This window comes from Gopherus flavomarginatus, chromosome 5 (genome assembly GCF_025201925.1).
Source record: "Gopherus flavomarginatus isolate rGopFla2 chromosome 5, rGopFla2.mat.asm, whole genome shotgun sequence".
Classification (NCBI taxonomy): domain Eukaryota; kingdom Metazoa; phylum Chordata; order Testudines; family Testudinidae; genus Gopherus; species Gopherus flavomarginatus.
The window spans coordinates 113,244,389-113,261,505 of record NC_066621.1 but is presented as its reverse complement, the minus strand read 5'-3'; the positions used below and the strand labels follow the sequence as shown (position 1 = coordinate 113,261,505).

The following is a 17,117-nucleotide window of genomic DNA, read 5'->3' as shown; positions in this document are numbered from 1 at the left end:
TAAAAGGATTTTGGTGTCTCTGGTCATGAGGGATTTTATAGTACTGTACATAGGAGGGCTGTTCCCTTCCCTTTATAGTTATGACAGCCCCTAACACAGGCCAGCTGACTCGAGTCCCACTAACGGTGCACTTACATTGCAGTGTAGACATACCCTCAGGGTAAAATTTTCAAGTATGTCCACCTGTGATACATTTTACCCAAAAGGTCTGTAAAGGCAAACATGTAACTCTGCAGGTAAGCATATGTTTATGCCCTTGAAGTGTCACTTTCTTGTCTATTAATCAGTCCTCTTGCCTACAATGGCAAATCACACATTTTGTGAGCAAAAGTGCTATTTGAGAGTGAAACTGGAGTTTTGAGCACACTGCCTCTTATGTCCTCATCCATACAAATTCTGCCCTTAGGTCTCAATAGGAATTTTTTCTACATTTTTTTATTAGTTGTGGCTCATATTTTATGCATTTAATGAGTATGTTCTGTATGTTTTCTGAAGAGAACAGAGAACTTACCTGAAATTCTATTCTCTTTCCTGGCCAGTAGTGGGAAAGCACCATTTGGTGTCCACGCTGCCACTTAAAGAACAGATGCCGAGTAAGATTGTCGGGAAGACAAGCCTTGTGATCTCGCAGGAGGTCTCTAGTAAGAAACTTACAATGACTTCCTGAGTGAAGAGTGGCATATAATAGGAAGGGGTCATCTTCTGACCTAAATAAACCACAAAGAGTAAAGATGGACGTCACTCAAGGGCACTAAAAGGATGCAGGAAATGAATCAAGCATTCAGCTGAATTTTATTCATCATCATTAATGCAAATTCCCATCACCACTAAGCTCTCTGTTAAAACAAAGAACTTTTCCTGTTTACCACAAAGCATCCAAATGTTCAGAACGGAATTAAAATTTAGCTGCCTAGTAGAAAGAACATATTCCTTCCCACTACAACACAGCAAGTAACAAAATGGTAACTTACCATGTGATTTAACAATAAACTGCTACTGTGAACAGAAGCACTAATAGTCAGATTGTGTCTTTAGGGGTCCCACACACTTGCACAAAACTGTACTGCATCCATACAGATCAATAATTTCATGCGAGCATCTGATAGTGTCTCTAGTGCTGCGGTCGGCAACCTTTCAGCAGTGGTGTGTCGAGTCTTCATTTATTCACTCTAATTTAAGGTTTTGCATGCCAGTAATATATTCTAACATTTTTAGAAGGTCTCTTTCTATAAGTCTATAATATATAACTAAACTATTGTTGTCTGTAAAGTAAATAAGGTTTTTAAAATGTTTAAGAAGCTTCATTTAAAATTAAATTAAAATGCAGAGCCCCCCGGACCGATGGCCAGGACTTGGGCAGTGTGAGTGCCACTGAAAATCAGCATGTGTGCCGCCTTCAGCACATGTGCCATAGGTTGCCTACCCCTGCTCTACTGTCATGCATAACACAGTGTAACTCTGATTCCTAGACTTGTGGGTGGGTTCATTCCCAAGCAAAGACTTTTTCAGAGAATATACTCGACTTCATCTTCATTGAAATGAGACAGATGTGAGATGGGGAGAGGAAATTAATTTTTTTATTAAACTTTTTATCCCTCCCTGGGAAAAGCCCCATTACATAACAACAGCTCTGCAATTCTACAGTACTTTTCATCCAAGGATCTAAAAAAAGGTAAGTCAGAAGAACTGCTGCACATTTATTATAGGTGGAGCCCACAGGTGTATCTATAGTTAACACTGTGCATTACAAGATTCTGTTTTCAGTTGCTTACAACTTTGCCAGACTTTAACCATTCAGTTTGAAATTTTCTATGCTGGGTTTCTGCTCAGGCTGGATAGTGTGGTTTTTTTGTTTGTCTGTTGTTTTTTTTTTCTGAAGTTTCAGCAAAATTGGTTTACCTGTTTCTCAGAAGATTAAGAAAAAATGCAGTTTTGCCCATGTTAAAAATTATTACAACCATTTTGCCAAGAAGCTCTCTATCACCTCCGAACTGGACAGGAACTTAAATTCAGCATGGTGGACAGGGGAATCTTTGTCGGGGATGTGCCTTTTCCTGTTCCCATGAAAAACAACCCCATTTGGCCAAGCGATGAGCTTTTGAAAAAATCTTAGCTAAATTCTCTGTAGATTCCATCTACATTTAGCTGCCAAACTCTAACAAGTCTCTACTGAGCATGTGTGAACTAATATTTTTCAAAAACTCTTCCCTTTCCAGAACCTGGAGTAGAACTCAAGGTTCCCTACTCTCAGCAGTCCTCTGCTGTCAAGAAATATTTGGCAAAATGTGCGTCTCATCCCTTCTAGTATTGGTCCACATAGAGCAGTGGTTTTCAACCGGTGGTCCGTGGTCCCCTGGTGGTCCACAGACTATGTCTAAGATTTCCAAAGGGGTCCGTACCACCATTCAAAATTTTTTAGGGATCCACAAATGACAAAGGTTGAAAACCACTGACATATAGGATGACAATCTATACTATCAGTTAATCTGTTAGCTCAATTGGCAGGGGTCTAGCTGTGGATCTAAAGGTTCCTACCCTGCTGATGATCCATATAGGTGTCAATATACATACAGATACATCTACACAGCACTCAAACACCCGTGGCTGGCCCAAGTCAACTGACTTGGGCTCGCTGCGCTTGGACTGTGTGGCTGTAAAATTGCTGTGCAGACATTCAGGCTCAGGCTGGAGCCTGAGCTTTGGGACTCCATGAAGGGTGAGGGCCTCAGAGCCTGGGCTCAAACCTGAGCCGGAATATCTACACAGCAATTTTTTGCCCTACAGCCCGAGCTGGCTGACCCGGGCCAGCTGCGGGTCTTTTATTTCAGTACAGACATACCCTAAGACTCAACATTATTAGAGTTCTGTATTTTAGCACAATTTTTAATCTGTTTTCTCTGTCCATTTAGACTGTAAACTCCATGGAGCAAGGAATATGTTGTTCTCTTTTGCATATACAGGGCTGAGCACTGTCAGTGCTTAATAATAAATAGTATTGTAGTAAGTCACAAAATTAGATGGTTTAAGTAATTAAAAATAAAAATGAATCTAGTTTTGACCACCAGTAAATTGAGTCATCTTCTTCAATATTTACACATTTTCAGCAAAGAAGAAGTCTGCTTTCTTCTGCATAGCAGCCACAATGTGCCTTTTCCAGCTATAAGACCCAGTCAGCATGTGTTTGCGGCCCAGCACGAGCAACCGCAGATTCTGCTGTGCCAGGTGGAAGACAACATCACAAAGCTGCAGGAAACAAAAGCAAAAGCACAGACTGTTTTAGCTGTAAAAAAAAGAATGTCAGGAAATATATTTTCTTCTCTATGTCTTTAGTCATGGGATTCCTATCATTTCCCTGGACAGTCTCCCAGGAATCTTTCCTAGGGTCAGCAGTAGGTAGGAAACTCTCATTTTTAAGTATAAAAAAATTAACTAAACTGTTAAAAACTGTCAATTATCAAACACATACACAAAAAGAAAAATGTACTGCTTTAAACTTCTGCAACATTCTTGTAATTAATACATGGGAATTGATGCAGAGCTCCCTGGACAGCTCAACAGGTAAGAGTCAAATGGAAGACTTGAATCATCTTGGGATTCTCACACCGGGAATGGTGCTGAGGTGAAGCCTTGAGCTTAGTCAAGGAAGTGAGGAAGGCTTGATTATTTAGCCTGTACTGCTCCAGTAGCACCACCTACTGTAGTGGTTGCAAAGTATAATTGATCGGTACTGCTCTAAGAGAGGAAGAGAGACTATAAAAGAGGTCGGCAACCTTTCAGAAGTGCTGTGCCGAGTCTTCATTTATTCACCCTAATTTAAGGTTTCGCATGCCAGTAAAACATTTTAATGTTTTTAGAAGGTCTCTTTCTATAAGTCTATAATATATAACTAAACTATTGTTGTCTGTAAAGTAAATAAGGTTTTTAAAATGTTTAGGAAGCTTCATTTAAAATTAAATTAAAATGCAGAGCCCCCTGGACTGCTGGCCAGGACCCAGGTAGTGTGAGTGTCACTGAAAATCAGCTTGCATGCCGCCTTCGGCACACATGCCATAGGTTGCCTACCCCTGCTATAAAAGTATGAAGGGGTGATGAAAGCATCATTAAAACCAGTATCAACCAATGCATGAATCAATATTCCAGGGTGGTAAAAGTCATCACTATGCTAGATTCTCCACTGAGGGACCATACACCAAAGGTGCCAGTTAGAACTGCACCTGTGCCATTCTAACTTGTGCTGGGGCCAGATCACTGAGGATCAGGGAGCCACAACTGGCTCCCTGTGGTCTTCCCTCTCCATTGCACCCAGGCAGAGATCGGACAGGGTGGAGAACCTAACCCTTTAAGTACACTGAACACACATATGGATTGATTGCAAATTAATAGCATTACCATATTGACCAAAAAAGGAGGAAAATTAGTTCCTGAGATTGCAGTACATTGCCTGGGGACTATACATACAAATGCTTTAGCAAAGAGAGCTCCCTAATTCTTTATTGCTATTGCCTCCACAGTCTGTTAGTATTTTTTCCTCTATCACTGCTGACTTCCTAGCCTTCTCCTCTGCCTCTCCTCTCCCTTGTTTCTTCTCCCACCCTCTCCTCCTCTTTGTGACTGTCTTCAACAGGCTCCTTTGCCACAGAAAAAAGACAGGGTTCACTTAGTAGCCATGGAAGCGGGAAAGGGAGCCAAAAATGTTTTATGGTTTATTGTCTGCTGGCTCTCCTAGCTGCTGCTGCTATAATACTGGAATGATGGGGGTGAAGGCTCTGTACACTGAGTCCTGGTCTAGACTACAAACTTACGTCAGTATAACTGTGTTGGTATCCACACCCCTAAGCGATGCAGTTATACCAACCTAACTCCTGGTGTAGACAGTGCTATGTCAATGAGAGGGCTTCTCCCATTGCCATAGCTACTGGATCTCGGGGAGGTGGACTACCTACGCCATCAGGTGAGGCTTTCCCATTGCCATAGGTAGTGTCTTCACAAAGCGCTACAGTAGCACAGCTGCACTGGCGCAGCTCTGTAAGTGTAGACAAGCCCAAGTTTAAAGATGGGCCTAGGTGGTCTCGGTGCTGGAGCGGAGCACTGGAGTTTACTAGTGACTGACAGAGTTGGCTGCCGTTTGTAGGAGATCATGCTAGACATCCAACATTTCTTTACATACATGGGGTCTACTTTCCTCTGCTTAAAAGAAATAGCTCATAATATGGCTAGACAATAACTAAATAATATGGTTTCAGCCTATAAAATGGCAGATAAAGTAAGTTGTCTGACATGCTCTCTCTCTCTCTTTGTTGCAAGGATAGGTTCCTGGGTTTATAGCTGACTTAGAACAATGATTCCTTAGCTCTCATCCAACAAAGCCTGATGTCAACTCTGTCCACATATCTATTCACATATCTATTCAGAGGACACCATCATAGGACTTAATCACATTAGCCACACTATCAGAGGCTCGTTCACCTGCACATCTACCAATGTGATATATGCCATCATGTGCCAGCAATGCCCCTTTGCCATGTACATTGGACAAACTGGACAGTCTCTATGCAAAAGAATAAATGGACACAAATCAGACGTCAAGAATTATAACATTCAAAAACCAGTTGGAGAACACTTCAACCTCCCTGGTCACTCAATTACAGACCTCAAAGTCGCAATACTCCAACAAAAAAACTTCAAAAGCAGACTCCAGTGAGAAACTGCAGAATTGGAATTAATTTGCAAACTGGACACCATTAAATTAGACTTGAATAAAGACTGGGAGTGGATGGGTCGTTACACAAAGTAAAAACTATTTCTTCATGCTAATTTTTTTCCCTACTGTTACTCACTCCTTCTTGTCAACTGTTGGAAATGGGCCATCCTGATTATCACTACAAAAGTTTTTTTTTCTCCTGCTGATAATAGCCCACCTTAATTGATAACTCTTGTTATAGTTGGTATGGCAACATCCATTTTTCCATGTTCTCTGTGTTTATATACACGTTCCTACCGTATTTTCGTCTGCATGCATCCGATGAAGTGAGTTTTAACCCACAAAAGCTTAAGCTCAAATAAATTTGTTAGTCTCTAAGGTGCCACAAGTACTCCTCGTTCCTTTTGCTGATACAGACTAACACGGCTACCACTCTAAAACCTGTCAGATTATATATATTTTTAAATAACAAATTTCCTTATCTATGTTCCTAATAACACATTAGAGCTGAAATAATTTTAAAGTTCAATTATATTTTCTCACTATTTATGTTGTTTACTTTTTGCATATTTCAACTGTACAGGGATAATTAATTGGTCTGTTTCACTTTTTTATAGTCACTTTCACTCTCCAGCGCAGGCCAGGTGCTGCAATGTTTGGGATGCAAACTCTGAAGGAGAACATGTTTGGTTTCTTAAAACTGTTTCCACAGAAATTAAAAATCTTAATGGAAATATTTTTGGTGGTTTTCTAAAAACTGATTGCTACAACATGTAGAGCCAGATCCTAAGCTGCTGTAAGTCAATGCTACTCCAATGTACTGATTTATACTACTTGAAATGTTTAAATTTCAGGCCAAAAGTTTAAAGGAAGATACAACTCTTCTTTTTGCCATTTACATCATTTCCACTCAAATGTCTATTTACCATAATCCCACCTAACTAACCAGTTCACACAGCCTTTTCATTATGCACAAAAACCTTTTTTTAAAATAATGAATTCTTCAGGGCAAGGCTATATTGCTTTAATAAAACATTGTGTTCAAAGTATTTCCACGTAGTAGAATTAACTGCATGCAATGACTTTCAGGAAATGAAATCTGACTTTGGGTAAAGCATCACACAGTGGGCTGAGAATGGCAGAGAGATTTTCTGAGTAATCCTAGACAGCAAATTTTCCATTTTTGATAACGGTACAGTAGCGATTCTATAGCTGATGTAACTAGCATATTCTTAAAAGTGACCTAAAGAGAAAAAGGAAATGGACTTGTGCTTTCTTTTTGCCTTTTTTTTTTTTTAAATGTACAAGACGACTGAAAGGTTGGGATGTGGAGTTGTTCGATTTTTCCCCCCAGCTTGTTTTTTGACTTAAGACTATAAAATCTTAGGTTTGGCCCACACACAAACTGCCACCCAAATAACTAAACTGGTTTTAATTAACATCTAATATTTTGTTTCTAAAGTTTATGTATGGACATTCTTATTTTGAAATACAAGTGTCTTATTTTGATTTAGCATAAGTCAATTCCTATTTCACTTAAAAGTAGGCCTGCTCTACTGGTTTAAATAAAAGTGTAATTTTAAACTGATTGAGTTATATCAGACACACATAAACAGTTTAAACCTAAGTTATGTTGGCTTACCTTGCACGTGTAAATTTAGAGTATTTAAAAGTAAATTTACTTTTACTCCGAAATCAGAGTGCCAAACACAGAGATTGCACCAATATAATAAAAGGTGCAAATTACAACAAATTTATTATTTCGGTGTAAGTTTGTCTGTAGACCAGCCCTCGGTCAATGAGAAACTGGTTCAACTAAACTCAGAAAAGGCATTCAAAGTGAAATAAGTTTGTCTACAGAGGAGTTTGCACTTTAACTTGTACAGACAACCCTTTACGCAGTCTGAATAAAAAAACTTCTCTTTGTACTTATCCAGGGTTCACCCTGCTTGGTATCAAGAGGATGTCATAATCCTACTTTCTCCACACATTCACACAGGCTTCCTGAAAAAACAAGACCAGACTTCTAATGAAAAAATCATTTTTTAAAATTTTCTCCATCAAACCCCTTCACCATCCCTCCTCTCCAAAAAAATCCCCAAACCCAAACACCCAACTTTCAGGTCATCTTTATACATCACGAGGAGCAAAAGACCATTTTTAAAACCCTTTGTAGGTCACACTTTGTAGGTTTCCCCTGTAAACTGAAGCATCTTGACTGATTGATGATCATCTTTGTTTCCGACCCCAAAATGAAACTATGAAGGTGTTGGCATTTATCTGGTACTGGAGAGGGGTGGCTACAGTTTTTTGTCTCCCTGCATAATAGTAAAAGTAATACTTGGCATACATTTTTATATCTCTTTGAAAAAAACCCAAATCCTGAGTTTTTTCCTCAGTTTGTTCCACCTCTCTACCTCACGCAAAGTCCTTACTCTGCCTTCGTTGAAATATTATATGAGGAAAGACCAAGATTTGATGCAGTATTTTAGGATTATGATAAACGAATTTGTTGGACTCTAGGGTCTTGCGTTATTTGTAGATTTGATGCTCACCACTGCAGCATCTAGCCACTGTACAAAATTTAAAAATTTAAAATAGAAACACACGAACAATCTTCAAAGAGTGGAAAATCCCACCCTTTTGATTCTTATTGGATCTTCCTGGTTAAAGCATCAATAACTATGTGAAAGCTAGACTGGAAAGGTACACGGCTTTGCACTGTTCCTTTAAGCCATGTAAATTGGACTGTGATGGATTAGGAGGGGGTTGGCTGAAAAGAGGTGACCTGAAAAATTCAGTCATAGACTCTCCACGGAGTACTTCCAGCTACCAGATCCCCCTACCAAGTTCAAAACTAAGTGCTGACAGGTTTGTATAATTTTTGGTGATGCCCAGAACGGGTCCAAGTTTCGTCCCCGCGCACGCACGCACACACACACACACTGGGGTAGGGGTGCAGGATGGGGAGCAGGGGATGGGCTCTGAGAAGGAGTTTGAATGCAGGGTCTGAGCTGGGGCAGAGGGTTAGGGTGCAGGAGGGGACGCGGGGGACAGGCTCTGGGAGGGAGTTAGGGTGTGGGGTGCAAGCTGGGGCAGGGGGTGGGGTACAGGAGGGGATGCAGGGGGCAAGCTCTGGGAGGGAGTTTGGGGGCAGGGTGCAGAGTCTGGGCTGGGGCTGTGGGTTGGGGTGCAGGAGAGGGTGAGGGGTGCAGCGCTGACCTCAGGTGGCTCCTGAAAGCAACCCGCACACCCCTCTGGCAGAAACTCCTACAGCTCCATGCACCGCTGCCCACAGGCACCATCCCTGCAGCTCCCATTGACTGCAACTTGGGGTGGCAGCAGCGTGCGGAGACATGCTCCCCCCCAAGGGGCAGCAGGAACATACTGGCCACTTCCGAAAGCAGAGCAGGCAGGCAGGCAGGAAGCTGCCTTATCCCTGTTGTGCTGCCGGTGGAGAGACCCAGCCCCGAACTCTGGTGGAGAAGGGCCCCTGTGCTCTCAAATTGGTGGAGCATGGGCCCCACAGGCCTATACAACTTGCCGCCCCTGCTGATAGGAAGAGTGCCTCAACTGATTTCAGTAGTCACAATGAGACACCAAAGAAGGGGCAGTGCTAAGACCAGTCTACATATGGCCTCAATTCAGCAATCAGGATAACTACTCCGGTGCTGCCTCTAAGGCCATGCCTACACTAACCGAGGATAGACACTGCTGCGATCGATGCAGCGGGGGTCGATTTAGTGGCTCTAGTGAAGACCCACTAAATCGACTGCAGAATGCTCTCCGGTCAACTCCAGTACTCCACTGGAACGAGAGGAGTAAGGTAAGTTGATGGGAGAGCATCTCCCATTGATGCAGCGCGGTGTAGACATTGCAGTAAGTTGACCTAAGCTATGTCAACTCCAGCTACATTATTCATGTAGCTGGAGTAGCGTAACTTAGGTCGACATACCCTGGTAGTATAGACAAGACCTTAGTGTGTCAGCATTTGCAATGATGGAACGTATTGGGGTTTGCTCCTACCTGAAGTAGGAATAAAACTTGACAAATTCAATCAGAGCAAACCCTTCCAAGTCCATGTTTACACTTAGGGGTCAACAATGGCCAAAGACTGTTGAATTGGGGCTACACCTGAATGTATACAAGGCTTAGGGAAGCTAGATCCCTGCCCTTATGCGTTTAAAAATCATAAAGAACATGACTAGACTGTAAATGCTAGTAATTTGGACTTTCTGCTCCCACAGAACACAGCTCCTATCTTAGTGGCACCAGTGATTCTGTACTTTAAAGTGGAAGTTACTTCCACTGAATAAGGGAAACAAAGTTTAAGTGTTTGGGGAAACATTTTGGAGGTGTGAGTATTAAATTGCTTCAGTTTTGCAATGGAAAAACTAACAGTTAACTAAAATAAGAAGAAAATCAAGCGGAATTACCATAAGAAGAGAGATTAAAAATCCTTCATGCGCAATAGCACCACCCTCCATATTCCCTTACAATTAACCTTTATTCATACAAACTAAAATGTTGCCTGAACCCTAGAATAATGCATTTTTGCTATTTAAAAAAAACATGATCCCTCCTGAATACTCCTGTTCTTGATGCTACTTTACTAAAGGGTACTTTGTGTCTAATTTTAGACTTGTACATTTATTTCTGGTGGTCTATACATAGTCACAACACTTGTGCTGGGGGATTTCCTAACTGAGTATACTCCCACGCCTGACTGTTTCTCAAGAAAGGAAGACATCAGACATACCATCAAACTACTTTTAGTCATAAAGAAAACAGATTATAGCACAAGTAACAAGGAAAGCGCAGCAGAAGTTCCTTGCCTAAAAAGGCACAAATAAACCCTTTCTTGATCTCTCAAATAATTCAAACAGTTATCTAAAAAATAAAGTTTCCTAATTACTCTTCCATGTAACTGCATAACGCAAATGTGCTTCCTGTAATAAGATTCCATGCAGCAGAATTTGTATGAAAGTTGCCACACCACTTAAGTGTGCAAATATCAGCTATGCAGATGGATAATTTGTTCATCAGGAAGTCTTTGGAAGACTATTGAAAAAAATGGCACAAATACACACGCCACTTGAGAATTCTCATAATCAGCTCCTCTCCATCTACAACGTTTCATGTTAACTTGAGCCTGACAGCCTTACTGACCTCAGTAAGGACCAGTGAGTGCCTTTGACATGTTATTCAATCAAATCTAGGATTCCACCTCCAGCAGTGAACAGAAACTGATGCTTCAAAGAAAGGTGAAAGCATCCTGTAATTCAGCCAAATAATTGTGCATTGCCATGGAGAAAAAATACTTCCTAACATTTACAGGCAATTAATTTATTCCCTGAAAATTTAGGATTGCTTTCCCTACACCATTTTAGCTTGCACAATTACAAGTGTTATCCAGTCTCAACAAATCCTACTAAATTATCTGTCTGAATGTATTCCTGTGTTACCCAATCCCACATGAAGAATAAGCTGTATAAAAAGTTTCCTTATTTTTTAAAATATGTGCTGCCCTCTAGTTTCATTCAGCATCCTTTGTTCTCATATTGAGAACACGGTAAGAGGAGGAGGAACCAGTTAGTTCTCATTCTACCTAGAGGCGGCTCTAGCTTTTTTGCCACCCCAAGCACAGTAGGCAGGCTGCCTTCGGCAGCATGCCTGCGGGAGGTCCCCAGTCCCGCGGATTCAGTGGCTTGCCTGTGGGAGGTCTGCCGGTCCCATGGCTTCGGCATACCTGCCGCCGAATTGCTGCCGAATCCGTGGGACCTCCTGCAGGCATGCAGCTGAAGGCTGCCTGACTGCTGCCCTCGCAGGGACCAGCAGGGTGCTCCCCCACGGCTTGCTGCCCCAGGCACACGCTTGGAGTGCTGGTGCTTGGACCCGCCGCTGATTCTACCCTACATTATTTTGTTCTCATTCTAGTACTTATTACCCTTCTCCTAGTTGAATGGAATCTCTTGTTGGTCTTCAGGTGTATGGCTTCTGATGGTATAAACAATGATTGTTGTTAATCTGCACCATGCCATTTAACCAGTTTGCTTGCCCTTTGCTGAACATCTGCAATCTCTGTTTCTTGAAGGGAGGTGAATAAAATTAATAAAACAATGATAATGTACACAAATAAATATACCATTCATTTGAGAGTCTCAGCGCATATTACAAATATTCAATAATAAAGTCACACAACGTCCCTGAGAAATAGGTATTATAATCTCCATTTTGCAGATGATGAAAATGAGGCAAGAAGAGGTTAAAGAGATTTGTCCATGTTCACGCAGCAAGTCACTGGTAGTGCAAAGAAGAACTCAAAACCACAGACACATGTTCTGCCAGCACATGAACACAGTTCTTAAGGAACAGGCACATAGCTGTTTTGTCACTGTCATCATTTAATTCATTCTTACTTTCTATTCCCTTTTACATATTTCAAAGCAACATTATTCCTTTCCAAGTGCTGCCGTGCACTGGGCAGACATTTTCACTGAGCTACTTATGAAGATTCTGGATTTTCTCTCTGAAAGGATCCTGCCAGGGCCAGTACAAGGATGTTTCGCGCCCTAGGCAAAACTTCTACCTTGCGTCCTCCCCCATCCCCGAGCCCTGCAGCAACTCCCTGCCTCTCCCACCTTGAGCTCCCCCCCCGCCCGTGGCAGCTCCCACCTCCGCCTGAGGCGCCCCCCCTGAGGCAGCTCCCGCCTCGCCCTGAGATGCCCCCTCCCCCCCATGGCAGCTCCCCCCAGCCCAGGGTGCCGTGCTGCAGCTCCCTGTCCCAGTTCACCCCTGCTCCGCCTAAGCTGATTGGCACCGCAAGCCTGGGAGGCGGGAGAAGTGAAGCAGTGATGGCGTGCTCGAGGAGGAGGCGGAGCAAGGACGGGGAGTTCCCCTGCATGCCGCCTGCCCTTTACTTGCTGCAGGCGGCCCTCCCCACGCCCCCCTGCCCCAGCTCCCTCCGCCTAAATGCCGGCGGCGACCGGGGTGGCCGAAGATCTGGCTGCCGCAGTCGCCGCCAAAGAAAATGCCGCCCCTGAAATCCTAGCACCCTAGGCAACCGCCTAGGTCACCTAATAGGTTGCACCAGCCCTGGATCCTGCTAGTTCACAACCTATCATATTAACAGTTTCTTCCCTGTATGCATTTGTTCTCATTTATGAAAATTACATTTAAATTTTCCACTGTCCAATCCCTTAATTTAAGTAGAGCCTTCTTGAATTTCTCCTTAACTTCAGCATTTTCTAATAATTTACACAATCTGGAGTTCAAAATATTTTGCTAAATTAGGCTTGGATGAGCTCTGTGTAAGTGCAGCTCTGTGCCTGCCTGGAGCCCTACTAAACCACAGGAATCTGCCTGTACAGAGGTCACTGCAGGATCTGGGTCCAACTGTTCACTTAGTCTTCCAAACAGTAAATAAATATGTCAAGGCTGCTCCCAATTCTGATCTCTGATCACAGAGTCACAGACTTTAAGGTCAGAAGGGACCATTATGATTGTCTAGTCCAACCTCCTGCACAATGCAGGCCACAGAATCTCACCCACCCCTGTAATAAACCCCCAACCTATATCTGAGTTACTGAAGTCCTCAAATCATGGTTTAAAGAGTTCAAGGTGCAGAGAATCCTCCAGCAAGTGACCTGTGCCCCACACTGCAGAGGAAGGTGAAACCCCCCCAGGGCCTTTGCGAATCTTCCCTGGAGGAAAATTCTTTCACGACCCCAAATACGGTGATCAGCTAAACCCTGAGCAAGACTCACCAGCCAGACACCCAGGAAAGAATTCTCTGTAGTAACTCAGATCCCACCCCATCTAACATCCCACCATAGGCCACTGGGCATATTTACCACTAATAGTCAAAGATCAATTAATTGCCAAAATAAGGGGCTGCTAGAAAGCAGAGTCTACTGTATACACAACATGCAATACCTCCCGACATATATACACTGCTGCTTTGCAGGGTTCTGATGGCTTCTGGAGCATAGAGAGCTCACAGACTATTTAAAGGGATGACACCCACTTCCTGTACTTATGTAAGTGAGATCAGCATCAGAGGCTAGATGCCTCAAGGGAATCAGCAATCATAGACTTTAAGGTCAGAAAGGACCATTATGATCATCTAGTCTGACCTCCTGCCCAACGCAGGCCACAGAATCTCACCCACCCACTCCTGTATCAAACCTGTGTCTGAGCCACTGAAGTCCTCAAATCATGGTTTAAAGCAGGGTTAGGCAACCTCTGGTACGGGTGCCGAAGGCAGCACACAAGCTGATTTTCAGTGGCACTCAGACTGCCTGGGTCCTGGCCACCGGTCTGGGGGGCTCTGCATTTTAATTTAATTTTAAATGAAGCTTCTTAAACATTTTAAAAACCTTATTTACCTTACATACAACAGTAGTTTAGTTATATATTGTAGACTTATAGAAAGAGACCTTCTAAAAATGTTAACATTTATTACCGGCATGTGAAACCTTAAATTAGAGTGAATAAATGAAGATTTGGCACACCACTTCTGAAAGGTTGCCGATTCCTGGTTTAAAGACTTCAAGGTGCGGAGAATCTTCCAACAAGTGACCCATGCCCCACGCTGCAGAGGAAGGTGAAAAACTCCCAGGGCTTCTGCCAATCTGCCCTGGAGGAAAATTTCTTCCTGACCCCAAATATGGCGATCAGCTAAACTCTGAGCATGTGGGCAAGACTCACCAGCCAGACACCTAGGAAAGAATTCTCTGTAGTAACTCAGATCCCACCCCATCTAACATCCCATCACAAGCCACTGGGCATATTTACCACTAGTAGTCAAAGATGAATTAATTGCCAAAATTAGGCTATCCCATCATACCATCCCCTCCATAAACTTATCAAGCTTAGTCTTGAAGCCAGCTATGTCTTTTGCCTCCACTGCTCCCCTTGGAAGGCTGTTCCAGAACTTGGAAGGCTGTTCCAGAACTTCACTCCTCTGATGGTTAGAAACCTCTGTCTAATTTCAAGTCTAAACTTCCTGATGGCCAGTTTATATCCATTTGATCTTGTGTCCACATTGGTACTGAGCTTAAATAATTCCTCTCTCTCCCTGCTATTTATCCCTCTGATATATTTATAGAGAGCAATCATATCTCCCGTCAGCCTTCTTTTGGTTAGGCTAAACAAGCCAAGCTCTTTGAGTCTCCTTTCGAAAGACAGGTTTTCCATTCCTCGGATCATCCTAGTTGCCCTTCTCTGTACCTGTTCCAGTTTGAATTCATCCTTCTTAAACATGGGAGACCAGAACTGCACACTGTATTCCAGATGAGGTCTCACCATTGCCTGGTATAACGGTACTAAAACCTCCTTATCTCTACTAGAAATACCTCGCCTGATGCATCCCAAGACCACATTAGCTTTTTTCACAGACATATCACATTGGCGGCTCATAGTCATCCTGTGATCAAACAATACTCCAAGGTCCTTCTCCTCCTCTGTTGCTTCCAACTGATGTGTCCCCAATGTATATCTAAAATTCTTATTATTAATCCCTAAGTGCATGACCTTGCACTTTTCACTATTAAATTTCATCCTATTACTATTACTCCAGTTTACAAGGTCATCCAGATCTTCCTGTATGATATCCAGGTCCTTCTCTGTATTGCCACTATTAAGTTCTTTCTCTAGGAGAAGCAGGATTGCACACATGCATTTATTCAATGTGCATTGCTCCAGCTAACATACCAGGATACAGAGTTAGAGCTACTGAAAATGAGCAGGAAACAGCATATGGGATTCTGGTTCATGTATGCAGTCATTTTTTTCCCTCTAGTGGCCAACTCCTAATGACAATAGCAGCCTACAATTTACCCACAAGTAAAAGAGCTCTTCTATGGTTCAAGTGGTAGAGGCCTCAGTTTTTGGTGGAGAGGTCCTAGATTCTGACAACTGCAGTATTTATAGCGATGCAGCCAGGGTTAATTACATATGCCAAAAAAACAAAAAAATCCCAAATATCCATGATTTATAAATCTTTATAAAACATTTTTTCTAAACCAGATCTGTTCAAACATATCAAAGGCATTTATCCTCTTTGAGGACATAATCCAGGAGAAGTTGACAAATAAAAAGGTGAGGGGGGCACTGAGTTTTCTGAGCACAAATAATACATCTGCAAAAAGCTGAAATGGTAATTTAACCTTTAAAAATATTGCAATAAGATTTTTATATTTTTAAGTCACTTTTCTGTTGAGAACAAGTATGAACAATTTCAGAGCAAAAGGTATTTTTTCATATATTATCAGTGCCTGAAAATAAGGGCTTAGAAGGGTAGTGTAGTCATAACTCTGGACACCGTAACGAGGGATCAAATGTAACAGTGAAGTCAGTGGGAGCAGAGTGTGTTCAGTACATTTAAGGATGAGACCCTAATTCATTAAGCCTCACAACACCCCTATGGAGGAAGTAAATAATCATATCCCCATTTTACAGAGGTTTATAATGAGACAGAGAAGTTGGATGACTCATACCATGAGTTAGCAGAATAGGTGACAGAATCCTTAAATCCTGACTGTCAATCATCTGCTCTTATCACTACATCACACACTGTACAGTGTGTCATATTTTCAAAGGTCTGGCTCTTTACATAAAAACCTTCCTCCTCTGGACATTATTGGGAATGCTTGTCAGGTGGGAATTCCCTACATACTTCTCCAGGAAAGCACGTGTAATGACTCAGCCAAACGTGGCTCACCTGTTTGATAGGTGTAGCTCAAACAAGTAAGTCACCACAAAAGGAAGACAGCTTTGCTGTTAATAATTCACGTCAGATGGCTTCTAAACATTCTGGCAGGCCTTAGTAATTCTGGCATACAAAAGCAGAAACAAATTCCTTCAGATATTCTGACTATGGCTAACAGTCGATAACTTGTGTGTTGTCATAGGGCAGTGGTACAATGCTACTGTTGTGGAAATTGATAAAAAAGACTGCTGCGGTGATCCCAGCCATTGGTGGCATTACTGAGGCCTGACCTATGCTACAAAGTTAGGTCGACATAAGTCGCCTTGCATCAATCTGTTTGTGTGTGTGTTTACAATTAAATTTGTCTCTGGCTGATGTATACGCCCTGTTACATGATAGAGTAAAACCACCTCTCTGAAAGGCGCAGAGCCATGGTTGATATAGTGTGAGTGTGGACGCTGCATGACCCATGTTGACCCTAACAGCTTAACCCATAACCCTCCAGCAGCTGTCCCATAATGCCCCATTCCCTGTGACAGTGACCACGCTGGTCATAATTGTCTGTTTACTGCTCAGGGGTCACGGAGACCAGAGGCACACCCCTCTTTAAAGCCTTCCATATGTTTTTGAAATGCCTCTTCCCGATTGCCCAATTTTATGAGCATGCCTACCAGCTCACCCTTGTTGTGTGCAACTGCCCAACTG

At 42.5% G+C, this 17,117-nt stretch overlaps 1 protein-coding gene across 9 annotated transcripts in view; it reads right to left on the bottom strand.

The window, feature by feature from the left end:
- Positions 1-17,117, bottom strand: part of PRORP (protein only RNase P catalytic subunit) — an 87,601-nt gene that overhangs the window by 3,742 nt on the left and 66,742 nt on the right. For all 9 annotated transcript variants that reach the window (XM_050953896.1, XM_050953898.1, XM_050953893.1 and 6 more), the window contains 2 exons: positions 3,095-3,243; positions 512-707 (listed from right to left, as the gene is read on the bottom strand). In XM_050953896.1, coding sequence (XP_050809853.1) covers positions 512-707; positions 3,095-3,243 — 345 coding nt within the window. The remainder of the gene's footprint in view (positions 1-511; positions 708-3,094; positions 3,244-17,117) is intronic.